Source organism: Girardinichthys multiradiatus, chromosome 7 (genome assembly GCF_021462225.1).
Source record: "Girardinichthys multiradiatus isolate DD_20200921_A chromosome 7, DD_fGirMul_XY1, whole genome shotgun sequence".
Taxonomy (NCBI): Eukaryota; Metazoa; Chordata; class Actinopteri; order Cyprinodontiformes; family Goodeidae; genus Girardinichthys; species Girardinichthys multiradiatus.
The window spans coordinates 15,423,164-15,436,599 of NC_061800.1; the positions used below are offsets into that span (position 1 = coordinate 15,423,164).

General features: G+C 37.7%; 1 protein-coding gene across 1 annotated transcript; it reads left to right on the top strand.

Annotated features, from left to right (window-relative positions):
- The first annotated feature begins 1,140 nt into the window (after window positions 1-1,140).
- On the top strand, window positions 1,141-13,232 carry cnga4 (cyclic nucleotide gated channel subunit alpha 4). Its single transcript, XM_047371297.1, has 6 exons — window positions 1,141-1,235; window positions 1,337-1,443; window positions 5,793-6,376; window positions 7,467-7,712; window positions 9,230-9,395; window positions 11,775-13,232. The coding sequence occupies exons 1-6, from the start codon at window positions 1,192-1,194 to the stop codon at window positions 12,569-12,571; spliced, it is 1,944 nt and encodes a 647-aa protein (XP_047227253.1). The 5' UTR covers window positions 1,141-1,191; the 3' UTR covers window positions 12,572-13,232.
- Window positions 13,233-13,436: the final 204 nt, after the last annotated feature.

Consider the following 13,436-nt stretch of genomic DNA (forward strand, 5'->3'; position numbering starts at 1 on the left):
ACTTGGATGACTTTACATTTTCTGCTTCTAAATTCAGACAAGACAGAAGTGGTCGTCTTTGGACCGGAGTCTTTAAAAAAGAAACTGCTTAGTCAATCACTTAACCTGGATGGCATTAAATTGACCTCCGGTAATAAAGTAAAAAACCTTGGTGTTACTTTTGACCAGGACATGTCATTTAAATCCCATATTAAACAGGTTTCTAGGATTTCCTTCTTTTACCTCCAGAACATTGCCAAAATTAGAAATATCCTATCCAGGAGTGATGCTGAAAAACTAGTCCATGCATTTGTTACGTCAAGGCTGGATTATTACAATTCTTTACTATGATGTCCACAAAATGCAGTTAGAATCCTTCAGCTGATTCAAAATGCTGCAGCAAGAGTTCTGATGAAAATTAAAAAGATAGATCATATTTCTCCTACTTTAGCTTCCCTTCATTGGCTCCCTGTTAAATCCAGAATAGAATTTAAAATTCTCCTCTTCACATATAAAGCCCTTAATGATCTAGCTCCATCATACATCAGAGATCTGATTGTTTCATATGTTTCTAACAGAGCACTTCGTTCTCAGACTGCAGGTTTACTGGTGGTTCCTAGAGTTTCCAAAAGTAGAATGGGAGGCAGTCTCAAGTCTCTGACTCGATGCAATCTGGTGGGTTTCCTTAGATAGAAAAACTTTTTATCCAATTTGAATAAATAACTGAATCTGGCTGCACTGTTCAATGGTTAGGATTAATTGGAATGTATGTACCTGACTAAAGTGCCTTGAGACGACGTGTTGTGAATATAAATAAACTGAATTGAATTGAATTTTGATCTCTCACACAGGTGGACTATGTAGGCAATAGTTACACTGAATTTTACTTAGGGGTGTCAGATTTAAAGGAGCTGAATATAAAGTGCACATCACACTTTTCTAAACCTTTTAAGGTCTTGTACGCTTTACCTCCAACATGTTTGTATTTGTAATGTGGAAAAAAGTCAAAAGGCAGGAGTACTACCCTGTATATTTAGTATGTATTTAATGACGGATTGTTGGTACACTATCATTCAAGTAATCATTAATTTAGAGATATGAATCATATGTCATTTTTCTGTCTGTTTCATTCTTCCACATCCTATCCCTCTCAGTTGGAAAGACTGGGCTGTTGATCCTGCAGAACTGTTTTATTACGTCTGGTTACAATTGATGATAGTGCCCATTGCTTACAACTGGGTAATTATCATTTTAAGGTAAATAATGCAAATATGAGGAATAGCATGTATTCATAACACTATAACTTGTAATGAACAGACCTTATGAGACCAAGTATTACTTGTTCTTATTTTATCAGGACCTGCTTCACAGAGATTGGGCTGAAATATCTTCATGTGTGGGTCACACTGGACTATCTGTCAGACCTCATGTATGCAGCTGATATGATGATCACTCTTCATACTGGTACATATACTTCTTATTTGATTTTAGTTCCAAAGTCAAATATAAAGAAACACTTTAAAAGCAAGAAGAAAGAATCTTACAAAAGCACTGGAATAATCAGACACAATAAATATGTATGTAATCTACTTTAATTTTTGTTTCGAAAGACATTTAAAAATCTCTTAGCCATTGTCAAAAGAACAAAGTATCATTTTCATAAACATGTAGGCTAACTTTGGCAAATTGCTTTTCAGATTTCCCATTTAAATGTCAAATTCATAGTAGTTGGAAATGACTTTAACCAAAATACCTGATACTACTTCATTTATTAAGTTCGCTAAAGTTGCAGCATTAAAAACATACCGTAATATAAACCTAAATACTAACCTGTAGATCTATGACAAAAAACAAATAAAATGGAATAAAAACAATAATTAAACAAAACGACTGTTAAAATTTATTAACACTGGATTTAGTGTCTCTCAGTTGTTAAACTCAGACTGTTAATCATTTTATTAAACAAAATCTTGCACAGTTACTGGCAGTTCTGGTAAAGATGTGTAAAAAGTCTTGAAATAAATTTATACACTGAAAGAGATCCAGCTGTTCTCTAACAGTAAATCCAGGATAATTTCACCTCCCTTACCAAGTTTAATCTGGGTCCTCATCCATAGTTCAGTTGTTTTAAACATGTTAACTATGGTTCTGACTGTAAACAATGGCATGTTTAGATGAGTACCAATTTTTTCACTGTATAAACCTTTTCCTCCTGTGCAAAGGTCATCACACATCTGCCTTAATGGAAGGACATGGTCTTCTGTCTTTCCCATTTTTAGAGATAGTTAAGATAAATGGCTTTCTGTGTCAAATAATATTTAGCTTCACACACCTAAAAGTGCCAGGTTTTTGCAATTTAGAAGAATGGAATGTAATGAATAATTTGAAAACCTGTTTACAAAAATAACTACTCTGACATAGCAGTGATTATATCCTGTACATATCAACTGAAAACAAACAAATGAGTGAGAAGAAAATAAATTTTTAATTCAAATACACACAACAACCTAGTTGTATAAGAGTGCACACCCTTAAACTAAAACTTTATAAAAGGAGATTTTGTTTAGAGTTTAGCATCTTTGCTTGCTCTCCATCAGCATCCCACATTCTCACTTGGTAATATTTGTTCTCTATGCATCACAAAAGTTCCTCAGATCAGACAGTGAGAACATTTCTTGTCCACAGCCCTCTTAAGGAGGCCATGTATTTTTCCTGTTTCTCACTAGACTCTGACAGGCCATTAGAAATCTTTTTATTTAATATTTTTAATTTTTCTCATGAAGTCATTCTTTTGTTGAAATGGATGTAAGATTGGAGGCTAAGTGATGCTGAAAAACATTTTTATTTTCTGCAACACCACTCCTCAGTCCAGAGTCCAGACATATGGGAAACACACTAGTCTTACATGTATAACACAATCAGCACTTCTTCTGAATTCCTTCAGCTCCTTCAGTGTTGCTGTTGGCCACCAAGCAGCCTCCCTAACCAGTTTCAGTCTCATTTGTTCATCAAGTTTGTAAAATTGTCTAGTTCTTGTACTGTCCCTGTTATCCCATATCTTCTTTTTACCTTTCTCCAAAGCAAAAAATTGGCTTTGGCTAAAGGATGTAAAATAAGTATCGGAAAATCTTGCTTGGACAGTTTAACATTATGCCAGATTCAACAGCTTCACTATAAGCGATGGGAGGCGCTACGTTAAAGTGAAATTAAAAGGTTCTTAACTAAATATTAGTGTAAGGGTGACACACTTGTGCAACAAAAAACATTTGTTAGTTTTTCACTGGTATTGTACAGGATTTATGTAACAGTATATGTCAAAAAACAGAAACTGATAACTGGTATTTTACCATGAGTGAGTAAAAGTTTGAGAGCCACTGTATATAAAAATTCTTCTGATTTTGCTTTAACTTACTGAGCATTGTAAGGGAAGTCAGTGTAGCGCCGCTATTTTTGTTTTAAACCAACTAAGAAAAAAAATGTATAGGTAATTTACACTCACCAGCCACGTTACCTAATAATGAGCAGTTATTAGGTAACTGCTCGTTAACGAAATTTTCTAATCAGCCAATCACATGGCAGCAACTCAATGCATTTAGGCATGTAGACATGGTCAAGACGATCTGCTGCAGTTCAAACCGAGCATCTGAATGGGGAAGAAAGGTGATTTAAGTGACTTTGAACATGGCATGGTTGTTGGTGCCAGATGGGCTGGTCTGAGTATTTCAGAAACTGCTGATCTACTGGGATTTTCACGCACTACCAACTCTAGGGTTTACAGAGAATGGTCTGAAAAAGAGAAAATAGCGGCAGTTCTGTGGGCGCAAATGCCTTGTTGATGCCAGAGGTCAGAGGAGAATGTCCAGACTGGTTGAGCTGATAGAAAGGCAACAGTAACTCAAATAACCACTCGTTACAACCAAGGCATGCAGAAGAGCATCTCTGAACGCACAACACGTCAAACCTTGAGGCGGATGGGCTACAGCAGCAGAAGACCACACCGGGTGCCACTCCTGTCAGCTAAGAACAGGAAGCTGAGGCTACAATTCACACAGTCTCACCAAAATTGGACAATAGAAGATTAGAAAAACGTTGCCTGGTCTGATGAGTCTTGATTTCTGCTGCGACATCGGATGGTAGGGTCAGAATTTGGTATCAACAACATAAAAGCATGGATCCATCCTGCCTTGTCTCAACGGTTCAGGCTGGTGGTGGTGGTGTAATGTTGTGGGGGATATTTTCTTGGCACACTTTGGGCCCCTTAGTACCAATTGAGCATCGTGTCAACGCCACAGCCTACCTGAGTATTGTTGCTGGCCATGTCCATCCCTTTATGAGCACAGTGTACCCATCTTCTGATGGTTACTTCCAGCAGGATAAACCGCCATGTCATAAAGCACGAATCATCTCACACTGGTTTCTTGAACATGACAATGAGTTAACTGTACTCAAATGGCCTCCACAGTCACAGACACAGTCACCTTTAGGATGTGGTGGAACGGGACATTCGCATCATGAATGTGCAGCCGACAAATCTGCAGCATCTGTGTGATGCTATCATGTCAATATGGACCAAACTCTCTGAGGAATGTTTCCAGTACCTTGTTGAATCTATGCCACCAAGGATTAAGACAGTTCTGAAGGCAAAAGGGGGTCCAACCCGGTACTAGCAGGGTTTACCTAATAAAGTGGCCAGTGAGTGTATTTACCACTGAATAGATGTGTTTCAGATTAAAGGCTTGGTTTTACGAACATTTTTATTGTGACTGTGCTATTGCAGTAAAAGCTAAATCTAATTAAAAACTTTAAAAACAACTCCATGAGAGCCATTAGGTAAGATTTCTGCTGTAATATTTCTTTTTAAACCCCGTCTGCTCATCTGGAAACGGGTCATGGGGGCAGCAGTCTCAGCAGAGACACCCACATCAAGGTGGCTGTTCTAGGAGGGGCTTTTAAAGCTCTGTAGGTTTAAATTTCTCATAGATTTTTATAAAATCTATATCAACTGTGTGGCAATGTTTTAACTCCATATAAAATGTCAGATACTGATCAATAATTAGTTACCTTCAATCAATCCATTTTTTTATACCCGCTTCTTCCGTACAGGGTCACTGGTGCCTATCTCCAGCGGTCTACGGGTGAGAGGCGGGACAGGTCGCCAGTCCACCGCAGGCCAACACAGAAACACACAGGACAAACAACCATGCACACACTCAGTCACACCTAAGGGCAAATGAGAGAGACCAATTAACCTAACAGTCATGTTCTTGGACTGTGGGAAGAAGCCGGAGTACCTAAAGAGAACCCATACATGCACAAGGAGAACATGCAAACTCCGTGCAGAAAGACCTCAGGCATTCAGTCTCCTAAATCCTGTTGGAAATATTCCTTATTCTTAAAGAGATATTACAATTTTTTCCAGGAAGCGCTTTGCTTACCCTTGGTTCTGACTTGTCATTTTGCTATCAAGGATAAGAAATTTGTAAGGTACTTACAGTACAAATTAGTGATTAATTTGCAAAATAGTGCAAATGCTTGTGATTTATATTGAGCTATGATTTCTGTCTAACTCTAACCAAATATTATTGGTACCTTAACCCAGCAAGTAAAAAGAATATCTCACAGCTAATAGTGTAATACTAGTGTTTTGGTGGTTTGGGCTCATTTTGAGAGTAAAAAAACACACACAAATCTTTGCATAGGAAAAAATCAATAACATTAACATGTATCTATGCTCTTTAGATACATATGTTGAAATACTGGGTAATGTGATGAATTCATCCTTAATGACATCCTCCCTTTTCACTCATCTGCAGGCTTCCTGGATCAAGGAATCCTTATCAAGGACCTGACTCGCTTGAGGATGCGCTACCTGTGCTCCAAACTGTTCCTGTGGGACTTAGTCTCCCTGCTCCCCACTGACTTCCTCTATTTTGCCTTTGGCATTGAAACTCCCTTAGTGAGGATCAACCGCCTCTTTCGAATCCCACGGCTCAACGAGGCCTCAGATCGCATGGAGACGAGAACCTCCTACCCCAATACTTTACGCATCGCAAAGCTCATGTGCTACATCTTTGTTCTGATCCACTGGAATGCCTGCCTCTACTTTGCTATGTCAAATTACATTGGCTTTGGAGATGATCCCTGGGTGTACCCTAACATCACGGACCCAATGTTTGCCTCCATGAGGACCCAGTACCTTTATTGCTTCTGGTTCTCAGCGCTGATTTTTACCACTGTTGGAGACACCCCTGTACCAGTCAGGGAGGAGGAGTACTTATTCATGATTGCAGACATGCTTATTGCTGTGCTGGTGTTTGCATCAATTGTAGGTAATGTGGGGAATGTCATCATGAGCTTAAGGGACAGAGACAATGTCTTTTTCCCCAACCACGAGTTGGTGAGTTACAGTGGGTAATAAAGTATTTGCTCCCTTGTAGATTTCCTCAGTTTTGGTTTTGCTTTTGTCATATTTGTCAAACTTACTGACATCTGCCAGTGTGTAAAATATTACAAAAGCATATCCAAGGCCTTTGCAAAACAACAATGGGAACCACTATCCAGAAGTGGAGAAAACATGGAATAATGGTGAACCTCCCAGCTGTGGCCGATTGACCACAATTACTACTCATCCAGAAGGTCACAACAGCACTTAAAGTACTGCAGGTGTCATTACCTCAGTCAGGTCAGTGGGCATAATTCAACAGTAATGAGCAAAACATTTCCTCTATGGGAAAATATCTCATGGACTGACAAGACAAAAGTGGATGTTTCTGAATGGTGTCCATGCTGTTACATCTGAATGAACACATAATTGTATATATATAAAAAACAAATCATTCTGACAGTCAAATATTAATTTTATTAATTTGCTCTGACTTATGAGAACCATAAGTTCTGCTCTATAACTGAAAATCCTAAAGGAGAATGTTGAGCTATAGGTTTGGGATGTTAGGTCAAGTGCACTTTGGTTATGCAGCAGGACAACAGTCCAAAATAGACCAGTAAGTCCACCTAGCTCAAAGGCTCAAACAAAAATAAACAAATGGTATTGAAGTAGCACAATCAATATCTGATACTCTATGTTATGACTTTAAACAGGCTGTTAATGTTTGAAAGCCTTTCAATGTGGCTGAATTAAAACAATTCCAAAAGCAAGAGTGGACCAAAATTGCTCCACAGTGTTGTAAAAGACTCATTGCCAGTTGTGGCAAACGCTTGATCACAATCATTGCTGCCAAGAATGGCACAAGCAGTTAGCTTTTCGGGGCAATTGCTTATCAAATGGGGTTGGTTTAGCTTTTTTCCACAAAAAATTATAATAGAAACCATCAGTCAAAAACATTTAAATATTTAGTAAGTTTGACAAGAAAGCAAAATCATAAGAATTCTGAAAGGGGGCAGATACTTTCACAGCAATATCCCAATTCTCTCTGAGAACATGATTGTTTAGGTTTATATAAGATAAGCTTCTTATATTTTTCTTTCAGGTAAAAGCATACCTGCGTAGCCACCACGTTAGCACGGAGCTTCAACAGCGCATTAACAACTGGTATCAGCATCTTTACATCAACAAGAAGATCATGCGGGAGTATGAAATCCTGCAGCAGCTGCCGTTACACATAAGAACAGAGATTGCTGTCAGCGTCCACCTTCCGATACTTTCTAAAGTTACCATCTTCCAGAACTGTGAGAAAAGCCTGCTGGAGGAGCTGGTTCTGAAACTCACACCTCAGGTCAGGGGAGGGTAACACACAGAAGTCAACTAGTATTAAGATAGTAACAGCAATGAACTGGCAGCATAGCTATATGAATCTATGAGAAGATTGGGTATGATTTTAAAAGACTGATTTTATTAGCCATTTTGTTATTAAATAGAAATGTGCAAACATGCTTCATTCAATGTGGAATAAAGCTAGCAGGTGTCTTTGCAGCATTTGTTTAACATTGTTGCTAGAGATGCTATAAATTGGCTGGTTGCCGGAATGACACAATTTCGCTCTCAGCAAACCCTGAACTGTAAAGGCTGGTAAGAAGGTAAAAAAAAGAATCCCATTTTTACTTTCGATCAGTGATTTCACCATGCCTAAGTGCTGCCAAGTCACGGTCACAACACTAACCCATGTAGAAGCTGATACTTATGGACGGAGGCTTAAATTAGTTATTGTCAGTATCAGTGCAGTATTCACAAAACCTGTAAAAGCTATTTAAACTGAAAGAATATTTTTTTATGTAAGCATGTTGGCTTTTTAGTCAGAATGCCACTTAAACTATAGAAGGAAACATCAGCAAATAGCAGAAGATGATCATATTAGTTGCTCTGTTGTTTGATTTTGAAGAGTCCAGTTCTGTAAAAGAAGATTGAGAATTAGGAAATTTTTGGAAATTTCTGATGTTTATGTCTACAGTAATAATGCTAGTAGTGCTAATTGCCAATGTAAGATTATAAAGGTAGTATACCTGCAATTATTTTGTTTTTGTTATGAAATAAAAGTAAAATAATGTTTAACTGTAGAGCTGAGTAACAACGACCACTTTCTCTCTATCAAACACACATGGTGTGACATCACTTCTGTTTCTAAATTTAATAATGATTCTGTTCCTTCATAGTTACAACCAATGAATGAAGGATTTTACCAATTTAGCACATCTTACTGTAAATCATAGCTTTTTGACTATTCTGTCATTCAGTTTGAATGGATTTTGTAGAAGAAAATATCTAGTGCTGTGGTGCATACTTCGAGATGTTCAAGAAAAAAATGGAAAAAGAAATAAAGAAAAACAAAGTTTGTGAAATATAATGTGTATTTTGAGAGAGTCCAGGAAATAAGCTGTAAATCTTTTTAGTTGGGTGTATTGGTATATGCTTTTTATCATTGCTTTATTTTAGAGTAAACATTTTGTTAAGACAGCGACTTTTTAATTTCTCCAGAAAGAAGAAGAAGTATATGTTTTGAATGCTGGTATTTATAGTCCTTAGACAGAAATCACAATTGGCTAAAATCTGAATGAGCAGGTCTGATCTTTATAAAATCGGGCATTAGAAGTCAGCCAAAAAATCTGTGGTCAGTGCATCTGTAACAGTAGGATGTTTTTCTTTTACAGATGTGGGTCCAGTTTGACTACGCAACCAACAATGCACTTGTCTCCTTCATGTGAAATACTCTGACTCTTGACCTTCTGGCTATTTTATAATATTGCATTGCCTACAGTTGCTTAAAAGACTGGGTATATTGTGCCTTTTATCTCGCAGGTGTTTAGCCCAGGAGAATATGTCTGCAGGAAGGGAGATGTTGGCCATGAAATGTACATCATCAAAGAGGGGAAACTTGCAGTTGTAGCAGATGATGGTGTGACAGAATTTGCAGTGCTGGGTGCAGGGAATTTCTTCGGAGAAATTAGTATCCTTAACATCAAAGGTAGGATGGCTCTGCACATTTTCTTATGGCATATCATTTACATACATAACTTTTTAAAATAAATATTTCCTTTTTATGTAGTGCACAAAAATGCAAATTAAGCATACAATTAAAGAAATATTAAAATATGTATTCACTGCTAAAGAATAATGATGGGTTATTTACAGGGCTTAGCTAGATAAATGTTATTGTATGAGTACCATACTTATTCGTTGTCTAGGTATTTCATATTTCTACAGTATAGTGAAAAAAACATTAAAAGAAAAATAACTTTTTAATCACCTCACAGGCATGAAGGTTTTCCCAAGTTGACCACTAAGTGATGCTATGGTGTCATGAAAAAGAAAGTTTTGCTTGAAGTGACGCAAGGTTTAATTTGGATAATAAACACTTTGTTTCAGAACTGATTTCGTTTCTGACAACAAAGTACACAATAACAATAATGGTTACACAAAGTCTTTTGTATTTTATAAGTTTGACCTGGAAATTTTTATAGCAAGGATCTGAGGCTAGAGCTCTGTAACCAAACACAAGATTTTGCACTCATTTTGGGATTACATTATTTGCCAATAGATAGATGTAATTAGGTAAAATGCTGTACATTACTCAGTCCTCTTCCCATTATGGTCCCATTCACACCTGGCACTGTCCTGCAACAGAATAAATTCGGGGCCAATCATACGCCTTCCAGATGGTATTGCATGATGGATAAGGAGCTGCCTGTGTTTCTCAGCACTGAAGCCACCATTAATCCTGACCTAATCTCAAACTCCATTTGCAGAAATGAACCTCCAAACTTTCCAGGAACCTCTATCATGGTTCACTGTTGCCACCAGACGCTCATTATTGTACCGCCCTCCAGCCCTTCAGTGGACAAACTGCCTTCTGCTATAGCCAAATATTTCAAATCAGTCCAGAGCATCTGCTGCCATTTTTCTGCACCCCAGTTCTTTTGTTTTCATGCATAGTTGAGTTGCTTGACCTTGTTTTAATGTCGGAGATTTGACATTTTGGCTGCAACTCTTCCATGAAGATGACTTCTGGCCAGACTTCTCCGGACAGTAGATGGGTATAAATGGGTCATATTGATTTCTGCCAGTTGTGAGCAAATGGTACTGCTGGACATCTTCTGATTTCAAAGGGGAATAAGCTTGATGTTAAGGTTTGCGAGATATAGGACTCCAGAATGCAGACGAGCAGGCAGCGTGATGGTAAGTGAAAATTTAATTAACAAAAATTCACTCCAAGAAGAGGCAGGAACAAAACAACGAACGAGCAGGCAGAACAGGCAAAAAACAGACTTGGCCAGGCTGGCGAGACAGGCGTGGCGTGACTACAGGACAAGAGCAATATCTGAATAATGTTTTTGCGAAGAACAACTGAACAGGAGTGAATATATGGAAAGTAAACCAGGTGGAGCTAGGAGACAGATTAGTTTGAAGCAGATGAACCGGATAAAGATAATTAACAGACAGAACAGAATGTGGCTGGAGCAAGAACAGAGACTCTTGAATACAAACAAAAACTAAAGCATGGCCAGAACCAAAAACCAAACTTGACAAAACATGAACTAGACTAAAACATGACCAGAAAAATAATAAACAGAAGCATGATTCAAAAAATGTGAGGGAAATATAAGAAAAAGCCCAGAGAGCAAAAACCAAACAACCCCAAATCATAACATTAGATATGTTTTTCATCCGCTGAACCAAGTTTTTTTAGCCGACCACTGCGTCTACAAACCTCAACATTGCCTGTTTCTTTGTGCTCTTTTAAAAGAACATGAACATCACATCTCAATACATCAGACTGCTTGGTCTGGAGAGGCCTTGCATCCTGTACCTGTGCTCAGTCTTGCCATAGTGTGTGACCTGTGACATAAAATTGTCTTCCACAACCTCTTGGTAGCAAAGTTTGGCTTTTGACCGTGTTTCAACCTACATGTGACATTGATCAGCATTAGGACAAGTTTGGTATATTAGTTGATCATACACCTGAATACAATCCTCAAAAATCCCAGATTCTGTGGAAGTGTATATATAATAATTGACGCTGGGTTGAAGGCAAAGGGTAGTAATGCCAAATATTTATGTGACTTAGATTTGTCTTTTGTCCTCACTGCAATTTGTAAATTGATAAAAAATAAGCAAGTATTATTTATATGTTGGAAAGCATTCTTAGTTTACAGCATTTTTTTTCTACATGTACGTAAAACCATTGCACAGTACTGTACATATATATGACAAAATTTTTTAAATATTTTTTAATTTGAGAGAACATTTAAATTCTGGAAGTTTTTTTTCTTTTGTATGAAAACTTGTATTTGAAATATGAAATCCTCCTTGTGTTTTAAGGAAATCCAACTATGTTTTCTTCAAGGTAACAAGTCGGGTAACCGTCGCACTGCCAACATTAAAAGCATTGGCCACTCTGACCTGTTCAGCCTCTCAAAAGAGGACCTGACTGATGTGCTGTCTGAGTTTCCTTCAGCCAAGCGTCACCTGGAGGAGAAAGGTCGGCAGATCCTTATCAAGATGGGCATGTTGGATGAAAGTGCAGAGGTACAGGAGATGGAGGCTGAGAAGGTTGAAACAAAGGTAAAAAGGCTGGAGAGTATCTTGGAAAACCTGCAAACCAAACTGCCTCGGCTTATGGTGGAGTTAGAGTCAAGCAACAGGAAGATCAGGGGCAGAGTGGAGCAGCTGGAGCTGCAGGTTGCTGTTGTGGAAATTCAGCTGCCACATGATGGACAAAGAGGAGAGGGAGCACCGGGAAGAGATGAGGGTGTTGGAGGAGAAGCTGACTGGGAGCGAGAGGAAGCCGAGGGAGAGGAGGAGGAGGATGCAGACAAAAAGGGGAAAAAACAAGGAGATAATGATGTTGAGGATGTCACTAAAGAAGGGGATGGTGATAGCACTAAAAGTACAAATGATGAAACTGAAAGAGTGGTAGAAGGAAATAAATTTGGCCTGAAGGGCTCAGTCAGTCTAAAAGAAAAAATAAGTGATGGAGAGAAAATTATTGTAAAAGGAGACAAAAGACCTGGAAAAGGTGATGGAGCCGAGATTGAACCAAGAAATGAAAAAGAAGACAAATCTGAAGAAGGGGAATTGGTGGAGAGAACAGGAAAGACCAAAAGACACTCAGATGGAAAAGACACACAGGAGTCAGATTAAAGGAAAACAGAAAAAAATTCAAAACTAAACATTTGCAGAGGGCAGTGTAGGTGAAACATAATTATAATAGTAAATTTCCGTATAATGGATCAAGAAGAGGAGTAAGTTGTATGGAGTGTATCAAAGAGGCCCTTCTTTTTTTTCCCTAAAATGCTGCTGTAATACATCTTTCTTCCTCTAGATGGAAGCATTGCATTTCCTCCATGATAACTTTGGCATCTAAAGCAGGTCAAGGTGTAGTTCATGTTAGCCTTCATAGCATTTTACAAATGTGTGTGTGTGTGGGTGTGTGTGTGTGTGTGTGTGTGTGTGTGTGTGAAAGAGAGTGAGAGAGCGATGGTGTGTGTTAACATGTAAAGAATAATGCAATGTAATCTATACACATTACATTTTTATTAATGTAACCCATGCTTAGTTTGTATTTCAAAAGAAATTCGTTTTTTAAATAAAATAAGAGAAATTTTGATTAAATTAAACCAAACTACCATACTGTCTGGAGTGTATTTTCATCTATGTTGCTTGAAATTCAAATCCCTCAAAATTGTAGATTTTATCACTGCTTCCTATGTTTAATTTAACGCTTGTATCTCAAACCTCCAGGATTAGGAATTTCTGTTACTTTGTTAATACTTTATTTTTGAATGAAATAAAATTAAACCAAACTAAGCCACCCATCTGTCTTCTGAACTGCATGTTTTACATTTTATACTTGGATTGTATTTAATTTCCAATAAAAAAAATATATCATGCCAACACACTATCTAATGAGTTAATTTGTTTTTAAATTACTAAATTCCTTTTCTTTAAGCCTTTGGATTTTAAAGGGACATTTTTACATACAAAATAACAACTATAGCGTAATACT